The sequence below is a fragment of the Doryrhamphus excisus genome, unplaced genomic scaffold (genome assembly GCF_037039965.1).
Source record: "Doryrhamphus excisus strain RoL-2023G ecotype Guam unplaced genomic scaffold, RoL_Dexc_Guam_v1.1 HiC_scaffold_24, whole genome shotgun sequence".
Taxonomy (NCBI): domain Eukaryota; kingdom Metazoa; phylum Chordata; class Actinopteri; order Syngnathiformes; family Syngnathidae; genus Doryrhamphus; species Doryrhamphus excisus.
In genome coordinates, this window is record NW_027621862.1 from 3,781,671 (window position 1) to 3,800,548 (window position 18,878).

General features: G+C 37.6%; 1 protein-coding gene across 1 annotated transcript in view; it reads left to right on the plus strand.

The window, feature by feature from the left end:
• Positions 1–17,097, plus strand: part of lrp2b (low density lipoprotein receptor-related protein 2b) — a 58,746-nt gene extending 41,649 nt beyond the window's left edge. Inside the window, exons 55-81 of the mRNA XM_078788662.1 lie at positions 933–1,110; positions 1,175–1,371; positions 2,641–2,886; positions 2,956–3,081; positions 3,162–3,281; positions 3,358–3,474; positions 5,201–5,317; positions 5,406–5,543; positions 5,625–5,747; positions 7,321–7,449; positions 7,529–7,660; positions 10,001–10,126; positions 10,211–10,354; positions 10,431–10,596; positions 10,675–10,803; positions 11,966–12,186; positions 12,261–12,443; positions 13,496–13,615; positions 14,018–14,105; positions 14,173–14,237; positions 14,321–14,513; positions 14,959–15,016; positions 15,100–15,222; positions 15,293–15,367; positions 16,438–16,503; positions 16,647–16,703; positions 16,874–17,097. Coding sequence (XP_078644788.1) covers positions 933–1,110; positions 1,175–1,371; positions 2,641–2,886; positions 2,956–3,081; positions 3,162–3,281; positions 3,358–3,474; positions 5,201–5,317; positions 5,406–5,543; positions 5,625–5,747; positions 7,321–7,449; positions 7,529–7,660; positions 10,001–10,126; positions 10,211–10,354; positions 10,431–10,596; positions 10,675–10,803; positions 11,966–12,186; positions 12,261–12,443; positions 13,496–13,615; positions 14,018–14,105; positions 14,173–14,237; positions 14,321–14,513; positions 14,959–15,016; positions 15,100–15,222; positions 15,293–15,367; positions 16,438–16,503; positions 16,647–16,703; positions 16,874–16,900 — 3,464 coding nt within the window. The 3' untranslated portion in view covers positions 16,901–17,097. The remainder of the gene's footprint in view (positions 1–932; positions 1,111–1,174; positions 1,372–2,640; positions 2,887–2,955; positions 3,082–3,161; positions 3,282–3,357; positions 3,475–5,200; positions 5,318–5,405; positions 5,544–5,624; positions 5,748–7,320; positions 7,450–7,528; positions 7,661–10,000; positions 10,127–10,210; positions 10,355–10,430; positions 10,597–10,674; positions 10,804–11,965; positions 12,187–12,260; positions 12,444–13,495; positions 13,616–14,017; positions 14,106–14,172; positions 14,238–14,320; positions 14,514–14,958; positions 15,017–15,099; positions 15,223–15,292; positions 15,368–16,437; positions 16,504–16,646; positions 16,704–16,873) is intronic.
• The last annotated feature ends 1,781 nt before the right edge of the window (positions 17,098–18,878 follow it).

Here is an 18,878-nt window from a genome sequence, read left to right on the forward strand (position 1 = left end):
TAATTTTTAATTTTTAATTTTTAATTTTTATGTGCATTGTTTGAGGGTCTTACTCAATCCATTCCATAGTTTGATTCCACATACTGAAATGCTATGGCTTTTTAACGTAGTCCTAGCATATAGCAATATGCTAGCAAATGTAGTTCTTCCCTGAGATCATATTTCTCCTCTCTTGTAGAGAAGTATTGGATGATATTTTATTTTTAGGTAATTGGTATTGGTATTTTTAGCCTTATGCATTATTTTAGCTGTTTGAAGATGAACTATGTCAGCAAGTATTTGTGATTTTAGAAATAAGGAGTTAGTATGTTCTCTGTAGGCGGCATTATGAATTATCCTTACTGACCTTTTTTGCAGTACATTTAGCGAGTGAAGATTGCTTTTATAGTTATTAGCCCATATTTCCACACAATAAGTAAGATATGGTAGAACCAGAGAGCAATAAAGAGTGTGGAGTGATTTCTGATTGAGAACAAATTTTGCTTTGTTCAATATTGAAATATTTCTGGCGACTTTATGTTGTATATTTGTAATATGAGGTTTCCAGCTCATATTTTCATCTATTGTGATTCCCAGAAATGTATTTTCCTTTATCTCTTATACTATATTTTATATATATACATTATACATTAAGGCAGTGCTTGTCAAATAGTGGGGCGGACCTCCCCCTGGGGGCACACAAAAAGCTCTCATTTCAATGCAGACCTTGCAGATTTCTGTCCCTTAGGGGGGCATGAAAGACAATAATTGAGAAGAACTGCATTAAGGAGTGGGACAAGAGGACACAAACAATAGCAACACTAGCATAGCTATGTGAGCTAGTGCTAACATTACAATCACATTTTAACAACAACTTCATGCTAGGTTCAGGTTCAGGTTCAGGTTCTGACCTGGACAGTAGCTCATCATCTAATCTACTTCCTACGTTGCAGGTGAGAACCCCTGCTCGTCCCACACCCTGACCTGTAGTCATCTGTGTCTGATTGGGCCGGGTGGTCAGAAAGCCACGTGTGAGTGTCCGGATAACTTTATCGGCATATCTGTGGGTTTCAAGATCCAGTGTGTTGCCGACTGCTCCAGCACCCAGTTCCGTTGCGGGGACAATGAGAGGTCTGAAAGCATATTTTTGGTCGTGTAACTTAGAACCAAATATCTAATGATAATATATGATTAGGTGTATTCCTATATGGTGGAAGTGTGATGGCCAATCGGACTGCGGAGACGGCTCAGATGAACCTCAGACCTGCCCTCCACGTTATTGTCCCATTGGCCGCTTCCAATGTAAAGACGGAAACTGCACCTATCCTGGCTTCATCTGTGACGCCCATCCAGACTGTCCCGATGGTTCCGATGAGGACGCCGTTCTCTGCAGTATGTCCACTCACAACTTTATTTGGTAATGGTAATGGTAATGGTAATGGTAATGGTAATGGTAATGGTAATGGTTTTATTTCATTTGAACATGCATCAGATTACAATTGAATGCATCACATAATCAGTTCACAGTTCCACATGTCCAAAAGGAGTAGGAAGAAGCAAAGCTTATTAAATCCTACCCCTCCATCTGGTACTTTTACAATCAGTAACTGTTACATTTGTTCACTTCCTGCTTTCCTAATATAGTTTAAGGTTTGTTTGTTTTTTGTTTAATTTAATTTGATTTAATTTAATTTAATTTAATTTTTGTCACGTACCGAAGTACAAGGTGATATGACCATCCACTGACATAATGGGTACCATAGTAACTGTCAATATAGTGATATATATATACGTATATATATATATATATATATATATATAGCACATCATTGTTCGCTTCCTGCTTTCCTAATATAATGTAATTGTTTGTTTTATATTTAATTTAATTTAATTTAAAAATTAATTGTATTTTATTTTATTTTATTTTATTTTTGTCACGCACCGAAGTACAAGGTGATATGACCATACAATGACATAATGGGTACCATAGTAACAGTCAATATAGTAATATATTTATGGTACTTTTACAATCAGTAACTGTTACATTTGTTCACTTCCTGCTTTCCTAATATAATTTAATTAAAAAATAATAATTTTTTTTAAATTTAATTTAAAAAAAATAATAATTTAATTTAATTTAATTTAATTTAAAAAAAATAATAATTTAATTTAATTTAATTTAATTTAATTTAATTTAATTTAATTTAATTTAATTTAATTTAATTTAATTTAATTTAATTTAATTTTTGTCATGTACCAATGTAGTACAAGGTGATATGAGCATCCAATGACATAATGGGTACCATAGTAAGTGTCAATATAGTGATATATATATAGCACATCATGACTGGTTCAAGACTCTTCATCCTTGTATTTAGCAAACATCAACTGCTTGTATTGTTTCTTGAATTGGCTCATCGTTGTGCATTGTTTGAGGGTCTTATTCAATCCATTCCATAGTTTGATTCCACATACTGAAATGCTATGGCTTTTTAAAGTAGTCCTAGCATATAAGTGTTTCAAATGTTGTATTATTTGTATTTCTTGTTTATTTACCGTAAATGCTCCAATTCACAGCAGTCTCCTGTTGTGCTACGTACTTGAACAATATCGTTATTAAAGTTAGAAAATGAAGCATTATGAGTTTTCAAATGGCTCCAGGTGACCACCGATGCGAAGTCAACCAGTTCCAATGCAAGAACAAGATGTGCATCCCCATGTCTTGGCACTGCGACGGCTTCAAAGACTGCTCTGACGGCAGCGACGAGGACGCCGAGACCTGCGCCCAGAGAACCTGCCGACCGGGCGACTTCCAATGCGCCAATGGCAACTGTCTGCCATCCAGCTATGTCTGTGACGCGCAGGACGACTGCGGTGACGGATCGGACGAACCTTACGAAACCTGCAGTGAGTAACGCGGACTTTGCTGCTTTTTTTCTCCAACGTCTACTCACCCTTCTGATCTTCCTCTCTTAGTGGGCCCGGACTACAAGTGCGATGAAACCGAGTTCTCCTGCAAAACGAACTACCGCTGCATTCCTCAATGGGCAAGATGCGACGGCACCAACGACTGCATCGACAACAGTGACGAGCAAGGCTGCGGTCAGTACTACAAACCACATGACCATGCGTGTTTAACGACCACGAAACTCCATTCAGTAGCCTTTATATCGTTCCAACAGAGGAGGTGACCTGCGACCCACAGGGCGATTTCCGTTGCGACAACCACCGCTGTGTCCCCATCCGCTGGAAGTGCGACGGCACCAACGACTGCGGCGACGGCTCGGATGAAAGAGACTGCCGTGCGCTACATTTCTTCCATTTTACCTGCTCATGATTTCATGAAAAAATGACTCATAAAAAACTGTGTGCTTCCAGAGCCAAGGCCTTGCACAGAGAGCGAGTTCCGATGCGACAACGCGCAGTGCATCCCCGGGAAGTGGGTGTGCGACCATGATAATGACTGCGGGGACAACTCGGATGAGCGAGACTGTGGTAAGCAGAAAATAAACACACATGCTTTGTAGGTTAAAAAGCATTGATTAGGGAGGCCGGATATCAGCATAATAATGTAATATCAGTTGATATCAGTATCAGATTTTTTTCCCCTTAATCATTCATTAATTAATTTTCTACCACTTATCCTTACGATGGTTACGTGGGGGGCTGCTGGAGCCTATCCCAGCTGTTTTCGGGCGAGAGGCGGGGTACACCCTGGACTGGTGGCCAGCCAATCACAGGGCACATATAGACAAACAACCATTCACACTCACATTCATACATACCACTTACTGAGTCTTTTGAGCTTGCATAGTAGTTGGTTATATAATAATAATAATAATAATAATAATAATAATAATAATAATAATAATAATAATAATAATAATAATAATAATAATAATAATAATAATAATAATAATAATAACAATAATAAATTATTAATATATGTATTAATAATATATTAATATATGTAATAATAATATTATATTGTTATATTCTGCATCATACATTGGTAGTGTATTGTTTGGTTGATGCGGCACACTACTCTTACTGTAGTACTGTAGCTATATATGCAGTATATGTATTTACATTCCAGCAGCCATTTTTATTCATTCATTCATTCATTCATTCATTTTCACGAGTGTCGCAGGGGTGCTGGAGCCTATCCCAGCTGTCTTGGGGCGAGAGGCGGGGTACACCCTGGACTGGTGGCCAGCCAGCCAATCACAGGGCACATATAGACAAACAACCATTCACACTCACATTCATACCTATGGATAATTTGGAGTCGCTAATTAACCTAGCATGTTTTTGGAATGTGGGAGGAAACCGGAGTACCCGGAGAAAACCCACGCATGCACGGGGAGAACATGCAAACTCCACACAGAGATGGCCGAGGGTGGAATTGAACCCTGGTCTCCTAGCTGTGAGATCTGTGCGTTACACATATCGGTATCAACAATTGAGAGTTGTACAAAATATCGGCACATCGGTTTTCGGCAAAAAAGCCAATATCCGACATCCGTAGTCATTTTAGTAATTGAAATAATAAAGAAAAAACATGTTTTTTTTTAAGTTGTAATATAAGAAACAAACAAAATAACAAATACATTTTTTGGAGAATTTTTGGAAATTTAGGTTGCAGAAAAAGTTCTAATGTTATGAGAATAAAGTCAAAATATCATCAGAATAAATTCATTCATTCATTTTCTACCGCTTATCCTCACAAGGGTTGCGGGGGGTGCTGGAGCCTATCCCAGCTGTCTTGGGGCGAGAGGCAGGGTACACCCTGGACTGGTGACCAGCCAGCCAATCACAGGGCACATATAGACAAACAACCATTCACACTCACATTCATACCTATGGACAATTTGGAGTCGCTAATTAACCTAGCATGTTTTTTGGAATGTGGGAGGAAACCGGAGTACCCGTGCGTGCAAACCACTTGGCCACCGTGCAGCCGGAATAAATTCATAACAAAAACATTTCTAAGAAGAGAGGAAAAGCGGTAGAAAATGAATGAATGATGTTGAAATAGTTGTTGGGACAAACATGTAGTAATATGAGAAAAATATAATCTCAATTTGATAGCATACAGTTGAAATTTTAAAAAGACGTGTTTGTCAGTCCCCTCAAATTTTGTGATTTGGCTAAACTAAGTGCAAACATCGATATTTTCTAAATAGTTTTGTTAACAAATTGTATGCCACCATACTTCCAGAGTTGCAGACATGTCGTCCAGGCTTGTTCCAATGCGACTCGGGTCATTGCATCCCGTCTGTGCTGCAGTGCGACGGCCGTCCTGACTGTCAGGATCTATCAGACGAGACCAAATGTCGTAAGTCAATCAAGTAAAATTGTTCCACAGTCAGATTATTTTTAACAACATATTTTGGTACACAATTTGTATTCGATCTCCCTCTCAGCCACTCGTTACCCGGGAGGTCGTTGGTGCCCACAGGGGCAATTCGAGTGCGCCAACCATCTGTGTCTGTCCCCAAGCTGGGTGTGTGACGGCAATGACGACTGCGGCGACAGCTCTGATGAACAGCTAGCTTTATGCCGTGAGACTTACAGTTCATAACATAGTAAACATCATTCATGAGAAGCTATTAATAAAACGGCTTTGTGTGTCTTTCGAACAGTGAACATCACCTGTGAGATGCCATCTCGATTCCGCTGTGCCAACGGATACTGTGTCTACTCCGGCTTGCTGTGCAACCAGAATGATGACTGTGGAGATGGCAGTGACGAGAAGGAGGAGCTATGTATGCGCTAACATATCCGTTAAACAAACTTAGACATATTTTTGCAGAATATATTTTTTAATGCAAATAATTAATACATTGAATTTATGAATAATTTAGTTGATTTAGTTCAAGATAATTTAATTAATTAATTATGTCAAATTTTTAAGTGCAAATTATACCTTAAATTCCAAAATAATTTAGTGTTGTTTTATTACCTTTTATTTAAAAACTATTAACAAAATATTTAATAAATAATTTATTGAATAAAAAAAATAAAATCAATAGATAAATTGATTCAATGTTATTGCAACATACGACTAATAAAAATACATTTTATTAGTAAATAATTTACTTAAGTAAAATTCTAATGAATATATTACTGTATGAATATTTGCAAGAATTCATTCTCTCACAATGGGAATTTTTTTTATGCAAATAATTAATACATAAGCAGTAGAAAATGAATGAATGAATTTATGAATAATTTAGTTGATTTAGTTCAAGATAATTTATATTATTTTTATATTTTTTTACAAGAAAATAAACAATGGGATTTTTTTTATGCAAATGATTAATACATTGAATTTATGAATAATTTAGAATAATTTAGTTGATTCAGCTCAAGATAATTTAATTAATTAAATATTATGTCAACATTTTTAAGTGCAAATTATACCTTAAATACCTTAAATACCTTAAATTCCGAAATAATTTAGTGTTGTTTTATTACCTTTTATTTAAAAACTATTCACAAAATATTGACTAAATAATGTATTTAATTAATATAAATAAAATCAATAATTGCATTAAGATAAATTAAATTAATTCAATGTTATTTCAACATAATAATAAAAATAAATTTTATTAGTAAATAATTTAGTTGAGTAAAATTCTAATGAATATATTGCTGTATGAATATTTGCAAGAATTCATTCAGCGGTGCTCAATAGAATAAGAGTTAATTTCTCTCACAATGGGAAAATTTGGTATTTTTAATAGAAAAATAAGAAAAAAAAGGAATTAAAAAAATAAATCCAAATTTTAAAAATAAAAAAATAAATGAATTTTTTTTTAAAAAACCCTATGTACATAATGAACAAATATAATAATATATAATATAATATATATGATATATAATAAAGAAATATGTATTGTATTGTCGATCTATTGTTATATGGATGATTAATCAATTGCATATACCCGTAAGCGTACTGTATATGTGATAAATTGAAGTTCAAGCTAGACTTACCGGCAGGTTGCGGCCTCACCAAAGATTAGTCTGAGCACCGCTAATACCTCCTGACCTTTGCCCTTTAAGGCCATGGGAAATGGGAAATGACAAAAACGGCATCAGTGTCTGCGGTTGAACACAACAAAGCCGTACGAAAAAAAAAAAAAAACTACAAGAGATATGAAAATTGTATGGAATTGTTGCACAATCAGCTTTAGCAGCAATCACAACAAATTATATTAAATCTGAGGGGAGATTAAATAGCTAGGATTTTGGATGGGAGAAAGAATTACGTGTGTTGCATTCATGTTTGTAGTTTGCAGATTGATTGCTGCAAAGTCAAGATGCTGTCTTTTCCAGGCCGCCAGCCCACCCTGCCCCCCTGCACACTGGACCAGTTTAAATGCACCAATGGACACTGTGTGCCTCTGCCCTACGTATGCGACCACAATGACAACTGTGGGGATCGCACCGACGAGTTGGGCTGCAGTAAGTTGCACAAGAACATTACAGTTGGTCGGACCGGTCCATAATACTGGTTCTCGTCTCGATTTGTGATTTGTCTCAGATTTCGGCCACGATCGGAATTGTGAGGAAAAGGTTTGCCAACAGAATTGTATCAATCTGAACGGAACCGGTTTCATCTGCTCCTGCCGGCCCGGATACATGGTGGACCCCGACAACACCTACAATTGCCTGGGTATGCACGTGACCTTGAGTTAACCTTCCTCTTGTGTTAGGGTCGGCACCGACCCGGTTTACATTTTAATGTTTTAATGGGCTTGCCACCTGTGCTGTGAACCTCGGGCCCGGTGTGCCAATGGCTACCATGCTAGCACCTAGCAAGATAGCCTCAAGTACCGAAAAGATTGACGCAGTCCCATAGTGTCCCTACATCATACCATGTGTCTATTTGCCTTTAGACATTAGTAAATTAGCTTAAATGTTAACATGCTAACGGCTACCATGCTAGCACCTAGCATGAGAGCCTCAAGTTTAGAAAGTGCCAAGGTTGTCCTATAACCTCCCTACATCATGCCATGTGTCTATTTGCCTTTAGACATTAGTAAATTAGCTTACATGTTAACATGCTAACGGCTACCATGCTAGCACCTAGCAAGACAGCCTCAGGTCTTGAAAACTTTGGGGCAGCCCCATAGTGTCCCCACATCATGCCATGTGTGTATTTGCCTTTAGACATGAGTAAATTAGCTAAATTGCTAACATGCTAACGGCTACCGTACCAGCACCTAGCAAGACAGCCTCAAGTCCCAAAAGTGTCCAGGGAGTCCGATAGTGTCCCCACATCATACCATGTGTGTATTTGCCTTTAGACATGAGTAAATTAGCTAAAATGCTAACAGTCATCATGCTAGTGCCTAGCAAGAGAGCCTCAAGTCCCGAAAGTGTCCAGGGAGTCCGATAGTGTCCCCACATCATACCATGTGTGTATTTGCCTTTAGACATGGGTAAATTAGCTAAATTGCTAACATGCTAACAGTCATCATGCTAGTACCTATCAAGACAGCCTCAAGTCCCAAAAGTGTCCAGGGAGTCTGATAGTGTCCCCACATCATACCATGTGTGTATTTGCCTTTAGACATGAGTAAATTAGCTAGATTGCTAACATGCTAACGGCTACCATACCAGCACCTAGCAAGACAGCCTCAAGTCCCAAAAGTGTCCAGGGAGTCCGATAGTGTCCCCACATCATACCATGTGTGTATTTGCCTTTAGACATGAGTAAATTAGCTAAAATGCTAACAGTCATCATGCTAGTGCCTAGCAAGAGAGCCTCAAGTCCCGAAAGTGTCCAGGGAGACCGATAGTGTCCCCACATCATACCATGTGTGTATTTGCCTTTAGACATGGGTAAATTAGCTAAATTGCTAACATGCTAACAGTCATCATGCTAGTACCTATCAAGACAGCCTCAAGTCCCAAAAGTGTCCTGGGAGTCTGATAGTGTCCCCACATCATACCATGTGTGTATTTGCCTTTAGACATGAGTAAATTAGCTAAATTGCTAACATGCTAACGGCTACCATACCAGCACCTAGCAAGACAGCCTCAAGTCCCAAAAGTGTCCAGGGAGTCCGATAGTGTCCCCACATCATACCATGTGTGTATTTGCCTTTAGACATGAGTAAATTAGCTAAAATGCTAACAGTCATCATGCTAGTGCCTAGCAAGAGAGCCTCAAGTCCCGAAAGTGTCCAGGGAGTCCGATAGTGTCCCCACATCATACCATGTGTGTATTTGCCTTTAGACATGGGTAAATTAGCTAAATTGCTAACATGCTAACAGTCATCATGCTAGTACCTATCAAGACAGCCTCAAGTCCCAAAAGTGTCCTGGGAGTCTGATAGTGTCCCCACATCATACCATGTGTGTATTTGCCTTTAGACATGAGTAAATTAGCTAAATTGCTAACATGCTAACGGCTACCATACCAGCACCTAGCAAGACAGCCTCAAGTCCCAAAAGTGTCCAGGGAGTCCGATAGTGTCCCCACATTATACCATGTGTGTATTTGCCTTTAGACATGAGTAAATTAGCTAAAATGCTAACAGTCATCATGCTAGTGCCTAGCAAGAGAGCCTCAAGTCCCGAAAGTGTCCAGGGAGTCCGATAGTGTCCCCACATCATACCATGTGTGTATTTGCCTTTAGACATGGGTAAATTAGCTAAATTGCTAACATGCTAACAGTCATCATGCTAGTACCTAGCAAGACAGCCTCAAGTCCCAAAAGTGTCCTGGGAGTCTGATAGTGTCCCCACATCATACCATGTGTGTATTTGCCTTTAGACATGAGTAAATTAGCTAAAATGCTAGCAGTCATCATGCTAGCACCTAGCAACAGAGCCTCAAGTTTGGAAAGTGCCAAGGTTGTTTTTAGTGTATTTTATAGCTGATTTAATACACGGGTCAAAACCGACCCGTTAACATAAGAGATGATACCAGAAAGCTAACACAAGAGGAAGGTTAAATAGAACCAGGTCACTGAAGATCTCTTGTGTTCTTCTCGCCCCCGTGCAGACATCAACGAGTGTGATGTTTTCGGCACCTGCCCTCAGCTCTGTAAGAACACCAAAGGCGGCTACGACTGCGAGTGCGCTCCCGGATACCGCCGAGTCGGCAACGGCGATATGTGCGAGGCTGAAGGTGAGGTCTTACATAGAATTGAAGGTCTTACATTCGATTCTAACCAATCTCTACTGATATAACTCTTCTATTTCCTCCTACAAGGCGCCACTCCATTGTTACTTCTACCCGAGAACATTCGTATCCGGAGGTTCAACCTTCAGACGCAAGCCTACCACGACTTCCTCCAGGAGGCCGAGCGCATCGAGGCGATGGACTACGACTGGGATCACAACAGCACCGGATTCAGTGAGCGTTTCAAGCGAGAACGTACCAGTTAGGAACTGAACTTACAGAAGTCAACTCACCCGATATTTTCCATCAGGTATGGTCTACTTCACCGTGTCCAGCAGGGGCTCGGCCCCAGGTGCCATTAAGAGAGCTTATATACCTTCACTGGACGACGGCAGCAACAACATTGGAGCTGCTGTTGACCTCGGGATTAAGTACATCACCAGACCCAATGGCATTGCCGTGGACTGGGTGGGCAGGTGAGCTTTGGACCTTAAAAGTGATACCGACGTTTCACTTTTTTTGGGGGTTTAGAAAGTACTTTTGTGTTGTCTTAGGAACCTGTACTGGGCCGACGGCCGGCTGAGGAGGTTAGAGGTGGCCATGTTGGATGGACGCTACAGGAAACACTTGGTTAAGACGGATCTGGGAGAGCCGTCTGCTGTGGCAGTCAATCCGCGACTGGGGTAAGACCAACAAAAAAATTACAATGGTCTGTATTTATTATCAGTAAAATGTGGGCGATTAATGGGCAGTCAGTCAGTCACTGGTCAATTCTCTGATGATTATAACCTTTAAGCCTGTATTTGTATCTCTATCTGTAGTATCTGTAGCTCTATCTCTATCTTTATCTCTATCTCTATCTGTAGTATCTGTATCTCTATCTCTATCTCTATCTGTATCTGTAGTATCTCTATCTCTGTCTCTATCTCTATCTGTAGTATCTGTATCTCTATCTTTATCTGTATCTGTATCTCTATCTGTATCTCTATCTCTATCTCTATCTCTATCTCTATCTCTATCTCTATCTCTATCTGTATCTGTAGTATCTGTATCTCTATCTGCATCTCTATCTGTATCTCTATCTGCATCTCTGTCTGTATCTCTATCTTTACCTGTATCTCTATCTGTATTTGTAGTATCTCTATCTCTATCTCTATCTCTAGTATCTGTATCTCTATCTGTATCTGTATCTGCATCTGTAGTATCTGTATCTGTATCTGTAGTATCTCTATCTCTATCTCTATCTCTATCTCTATCTCTATCTCTATCTGTAGTATCTGTATATCTGTATCTGTATCTGTATCTGTATCTCTGTCTGTATCTGTATCTCTGTCTGTATCGCTATCTGTATCTCTATCTCTGTCTGTATCGCTATCTGTATCTGCAGTATCTGTATCTGTATCTGTATCTGTATCTGTAGTATCTGTATCTGTATCTATCTCTATCTGTATCTGTATCTGTATCTGTATCTGTATCTGTATCTCTATCTGTATCTGTATCTGTAGTATCTGTATCTGTATCTGTAGTATCTGTAGTATCTGTATCTGTATCTGTAGTATCTGTATCTCTATCTCTATCTCTATCTCTATCTCTATCTGTAGTATCTGTAGTATCTGTATCTGTAGTATCTGTATCTGTATCTGTATCTGTATCTGTATCTGTATCTGTAGTATCTGTATCTCTATCTCTATCTGTATCTGTAGTATCTGTATCTGTATCTGTATCTGTATCTGTAGTATCTGTAGTATCTGTATCTGTATCTGTAGTATCTGTATCTGTAGTATCTGTATCTGTATCCGTATCTGCATCAACATCCGTCCAAGCAAAGTACTAATGTTTTTGCAGGATGTTGTACTGGTGTGACCGCGGCGAGGCAGCCAAGATTGAATCTTCTTGGTTGGACGGTCAAGAAAGGAAGGTTCTAGTGTCCAAAAACCTGGGTTGGCTCACCGGTCTCTCCATTGACTTCACCAATAACGACAGAATCTACTGGTCAGACTCCAAGGAGAGCCGCATCGAATCAATTCTGCCCTCTGGAGCGGACCGCAGAACTGCAGTCTACATCGGTGAGGACAGTTAAAAACTTTGCAAAAAGGAATGTACGGAATAATTGCATTATTCTTATTGATTCCGTCTGTAGACGTGAGGAGGCCCTTCAGCGTGAATGTGTTTGAGGATCATGTTTACTGGAGCACGCAGAACAAAGGCGAGGTGTTCCGTCAGGACAAGTTCGGCAAGGGTACCAAGACCAAGCTGCTGACTGTTGGACCCTGGCTGACCCAGGTGTCTGTGTACCAGCAGCAGAGATACAACTCCATCAACAGTAAGATATATTATTCATTCATTGATTTTCTACCGCTTATCCTCACGAGGGTCGCGGGGATGCTGGAGCCTATCCCAGCTGTCTTCGGGCGAGAGGCGGGGTACACCCTGGACTGGTTGCTAGCCAATCACAGAGCACATATAGACACACAACCATTCACACTCACATTCATACCTATGGTATCGCGAATTAACTATGGAGTTAATTGGAGTTAATTAACCTATGTAGTCTCCAATTAACCTAGCATGTTTTTGGAATGTGGAAGGAAAACGCAGTACCCGGAGAAAACCCCTGCATGCACGGGGAGAACATGCATACTCCACACAGAGCTGGCCGAGGTTGGGATCGAACCCGGGTCTCCTAGCTGTGAGGCCTGCGCGCTAACCACTCGAGTAATTTTGTTATCATGTCATAATAGCTAACCACACGACCGCCGTGCAGCCCCTGTTTTATTTATATAATATAGAACATATCTTGGACTGCATGGCGGTCGAGTGGTTAGCGCGCAGACCTCTGAGCTTGGAGACTCGTGTTCAATTCCACCCTCGGCCATATCTGTGTGGAGTTTGCATGTTCTCCCTGTGCATGCGTTTTCTCAGCGGAATCCGGTTTCCTCCCACATTCCAAAAACATGCTAGGTTAATTAGTGACTCCATAGGTTAATTAACTCAAATTAACTCCATAGTTAATTGGCGATATCATAGGTATGAATATGAGTGTGAGCCCAAGATATATTATATATTATATAAATAAAACAGGGGCTGCATGGTGGTCATGTGGTTAGCTATTATGACATGATAACAAAAACGGCTTGAGTGGTTAGCACGCAGACCTCACAGCTAGGAGACCCGGGTTCAATTCCACCCTCGGCCATGTCTCTGTGGAGTTTGCTCTCCCCGTGCATGCGTGGGTTTTCTCCGGGTACTCCGGTTTGCTCCCACATTCCAAAAACATGCTAGGTTAATTGGCGACTCCAAATTGTCCAAAGGTATGAATGTGAGTGTGAATGGTTGTTTGTCTAAATGTGCCCTAAATGGTCCTTGTGTTTGCAGTGAAGAACCCATGTAAAGGAACATGCAGCCACCTGTGTCTACTGCGTCCGGGGGGCTACTCCTGCGCCTGCCCTGAAGGCACCGAATTCGTCCCTGGAAGTAAGACGCAATGTGACGCAGGTATGTCAAACTAGAGATCACCGTTGAAATATGAAAATATGAAATATGAAAATGTGAAATGTGGAAATATGGAAATATGAAAATATAAAAAATATGAAAATATGGAATATGAAAATATGAAACCATGCAAATATTAAATATTAAATATTAAATATTAAATATTAAATATTAAATATTAAATATTAAATATTAAATATTAAATATTAAATATTAAATATTAAATATTAAATATTAAATATTAAATATTAAATATTAAAAATGCAAAAATATGAAACATGAAAATATGAAACATGAACATGTTAGTTATGAAATATGAAAAATGAAAATATGAAAACATGAAATATGAAAATATGAAATATTTTAAATAGAGCCTGTGAGTGAGCGTGTTTTTGTTTTTTTAAGGATTTGACCCACCACCCACCATGCCTCCACCGTGCCAGTGTCAAAATGGCGGCACTTGCTACTTTGATGACAACCAGGCCCTCTGCAAGTACGTACAATAATATGGATGGTGTGTTAAAAGTAACGTTATGTAACATTTATGTCCTCTGTCTCAGGTGTCCTCCAGACTGGAAGGGCGAGTACTGCCAGACGAGCGTATACGACGTCGTCGCATCATCAAGTACATGGACAGAAATACAACATTTGAAATCAATTTGTATTTATTTTTACTCAGCCTCCATTTTTCCTCCTTCATCTCTGCAGTCGGCATTGCCATCGGAGTGACGGTGATCATCCTGCTTCTACTGGTTGTACTGGTTTATGCTGCCAGGAAGAAGTCCAACCTGCTGGAGAGGCTACAGGTTAACCTGCCCTCCATGCCATCCATGCCCTCCATGCCATCCATGCCATCCATGCCCTCCATGCCTTCTATGCCATCCATGCCCAGCTTCTTGAGGTATAATGCACCATTATGTTACATCACTGTAAGCCAGGGGTCTCAAACTCAATTTACCTGGCGGCCACAGGAGCTAGGGTCTGGGCAAGACTGGGCCGCATCAGGTTTAAAAAAAACAAAAACAAAACGCATTTATTAAAAACAGAAAAATATACAAACTTTTTCAGTGCTTTGGTTCCGACCTCTTGGTTCTACAATAAAAGCTCTGATAAAACATTCCACTGTTCTCAAATATCTTACTTTTTATTTTTCTGCACAAAATAAGATGAAAAATAAATAAACTAATCAGTAATAAATAAATATAATAATAATAATAAAACGGCAAATAATAAAAACTTTAGAAACCACATATAGTTGGTGGGTAGACACATTTTTTTTTCAGATTAAAATGAACAAAGCATTGAAAGTTGATTTTTTTTTATATATATTTTTTTCTGTTGTTCAGAAAAAGCCAATCTCCAGACCTGTCAAGACTAGAAGACCCTGAACCAAGGTTGAATGCGGTAGGTACAAATGAAAAAAAAAAAAACAAGCGTCACTGTGCTTGATGGATCTTCTTTGACGTTCGCCGACTTCCCGTTGCCAGGTTCCGTGCATGTCCTTGGTGGAGACGGATCAGAAGAATTTTGAGAATCCATCCTATGAGGCTGAAAAACAAGCCGGTAGTCGAAGCGTGCCGACCACTGTTGCACCAGATGGAATCGCCAAGGTCAATAAAACGACACGATTGTGGTGTTTTTTTGTATTTTGTTGTTTATTTTGATGTCATATTTCTGCAGAAGAGTATCATGAATCCACTGTACATGGAGGAGGAGGAGGAGGAGCCCAAAAGAATGAGAAAACCTGCCATCAAGGTGATTCCAATAGCCTTTAGCCTTAAAAGCCTTTAAGATTTGCAGTCTTCTTTTTTATTTTTATTTTTATTTTTATTTTTATTTTTATTTTTATTTTTATTTTTATTTTTATTTTTATTTTTATTTTTATTTTTATTTTTATTTTTATTTTTATTTTTATTTTTATTTTTATTTTTATTTTTATTTTTGTGTTTATTTTTATTTTTATTTTTATTTTTATTTTTATTTTTATTTTTATTCATTTTCTGCCGCTTTTCCTCACGAGGGTCGCGGGGGTGCTGGAGCCTATCCCAGCTGTCTTCGGGCGAGAGGCGGGGTACATCCTGGACTGGCCGCCAGCCAATCACAGGGCACATATAGACAAACAACCATTCACACTCACATTCATACCTACGGACAATTTGGAGTTGCCAATTAACCTAGCATGTTTTTGGAATGTGGGAGGAAACCGTAGTACCCGGAGAATTGAACCTTGGTCTCCTAGCTGTGAGGTCTGCGCGCTAGACTACCGTGCCGCGATTTTTATTTTTATTTTTATTTTTATTTTTATTTTTATTTTTATTTTTATTCATTTTCTGCCGCTTTTCCTCACGAGGGTCGCGGGGGTGCTGGAGCCTATCCCAGCTGTCTTCGGGCGAGAGGCGGGGTACATCCTGGACTGGCCGCCAGCCAATCACAGGGCACATATAGACAAACAACCATTCACACTCACATTCATACCTACGGACAATTTGGAGTTGCCAATTAACCTAGCATGTTTTTGGAATGTGGGAGGAAACCGTAGTACCCGGAGAATTGAACCTTGGTCTCCTAGCTGTGAGGTCTGCGCGCTAGACTACCGTGCCGCGATTTTTATTTTTATTTTTATTTTTATTTTTATTTTTATTTTTATTTTTATTTTTATTTTTATTTTTATTTTTATTTTTATTTTTATTTTTATTTTTATTTTTATTTTTATTTTTATTTTTAGTCTTATTTTTAGTCTTATTTTTAGTCTTATTTTTAGTCTTATTTTTAGTCTTATTTCATTTCCGAGGCCTGAAATGAACTCTTTTTGCTGACCTTGACAGGAGGCGTTTGAGAACCCGGCGTACACCGAAAATTCCAACATCACTTCACAACCTCCTAGCACTCAGGTAACCATGGAAACACCTGCAGAAAATGTTTAACTTCCAGTGCGGCACATTTTAATGTCAAAAATGGCCCCTGTGCCGCAGTTTGGACACCCCTGCTGGCATGTTTTGTGTTCGGTTTTTAATGTGATCTGGTTTATTTACAGAGCATTGAACCCATCGAGGATGAGGGATTTGTGTCTTTTAAAAACCCGGTGTACACGGTAAGTGTATGATTTAGGTTTAATACAAATATAAATATAATATTGTTTGGTTTTGGGTGTAGTGTATGATCTCTGTGGAGTGTTTTTTGTTGCTGTTTCTTAGTTTTTTTGTGTGGAAAAGGAAAAAAAACAAGATTATACTAATATTTCTTGGACTTTTCTAATTCCAGAAGCCCACTGATGATTCCGACATCTAACATGGGAGTCAACACATTTGTTTTCCACGTCTGCTTTATTTATAAATAAGAACAAATCAGCAAAATAAGTGCCAGATAAGTCATGTTTATGGTATGATTATAATGTAATACATTTTATGATTTTCTTGTGTATATTCTGATTCCATGTAATTTTTACCCTTTTTTTAAAGCTATAAAAGTTTGTGGTTGGCTCAGCTCAACAAAACATGCAGTCTGTGTGTCAGTATCTTCTGATAAAACTTCTCTGTCATCAGTTTTTTCTCCTCCCGGGCCCAAAATGGGGACTTGGCAGCAAAAACACTACATTTTGTGGCACATCCCAACCTGACCAAAGAGCCGAAATTTTGGTTCCTGGGACAGGAAGTGCAAGAAACCTTTTTTTTCCTTAATTCAGGACCGCTATCAAGGTCAATTTTGGGAACGGGTGGTTAGGGAAATCTTCCAAATCCTCCTTCGGTGTCCTAGTAGCAGCTTTTTAAAATATGAATAATAATAATAAATATTAGTACTAATTATTAGTATTAAAAATAATAATTATTATATTAATATTAATAATGATAATGATTATTTATAATGCAAAAATACAAACATTCCAAAAATGTATTTTGGCTGATAAACATAATTTATAGAATCATACATGCATTATTATTGAATCGCAATTATAAAATAAATTATAAAATAAATAATAACTATTATTATTATGAGTAATAGTAATAATTATTGTGAATAATAATTATTATGATTATGATATTAATAACAATAATGATTATTATTATGATTGTTATTATTATTATTATTTATATAACATAAAAATAAAAAAAATCCAAAAATGTATTTTGGCTGATAAAATAAATTATAAAATAAATAATAATAATTATTAGTATGAATAATAATAACTATTATTCATAATAATAATGATATTAATAACAATAATAATAATTATTATTACTTATATAACGCAAAATAAAAACTTCAAAAAATGTATTTTGGCGGATAAACTTAAAATTATATATAGAATCATACATGCATTATAGTTGAATTGCAATTATAAAATAAATTATAAAATAAATAATAATTATTATTATGAATAATAATAGTTATTATTATCAATAATAATAATAATTATGATATTAATAACAATAATAATGATTATTATTATTATTACTTTCTAACGCAAAATAAAAAATTCCAAAAATGTATTTTGGCTGACAATATATAGAATCATCCATGCATTATAGTTGAATTGCAATTATAAAATAATTATAAAATAAATAATAATGATTATTATGAATAATAATAATAAATATTAATAATATTAATAATTGTTATTATGATTATTATTTATATAACGCAAAAATACTAAATTTCCAAAAATGTATTTTGTCTGATAAACAGAATATATAGAATCATACATGCAATTGAATTGCAATTATAAAATAAATTATAGTAAAATTTAAAAAATCATAAATTACAGTTATAATTATATAAATTATAGTATAGTTATAGTATAGTTTTATAATAAATTATAAATTATATACTCCGGTTTCCTCCCACATTCCAAAAACATGCTAGGTTAATTAGCGACTCCAAATTGTCCATAGGTATGAATGTGAGTGTGAATGGTTGTTTGTCTATATGTGCCCTGTGATTGGCTGGCTGGCCACCAGTCCAGGGTGTACCCCGCCTCTCGCCGAAGACAGCTGGGATAGGCTCCAGCACCCCCCCTGCAACCCTTGTGAGGATAAATAAATAAATGAATGAATAAATAAATTTCTGCAGTACAATATGTGCGTTTTTGCAACAGTAAAACCTACAACGTGATGATTTCATGTGTTTCATGTGAAATAGACAATATTTGAACTCCCTCTTTTAAAACGTCGTGGATCATTTTTTATTGTGTCTAAGAATACTCTATTATATTTACGCTTTGTCAAATGAAAAAAAATCTACTTTCAACCATTAAAAAAGCAACATACCG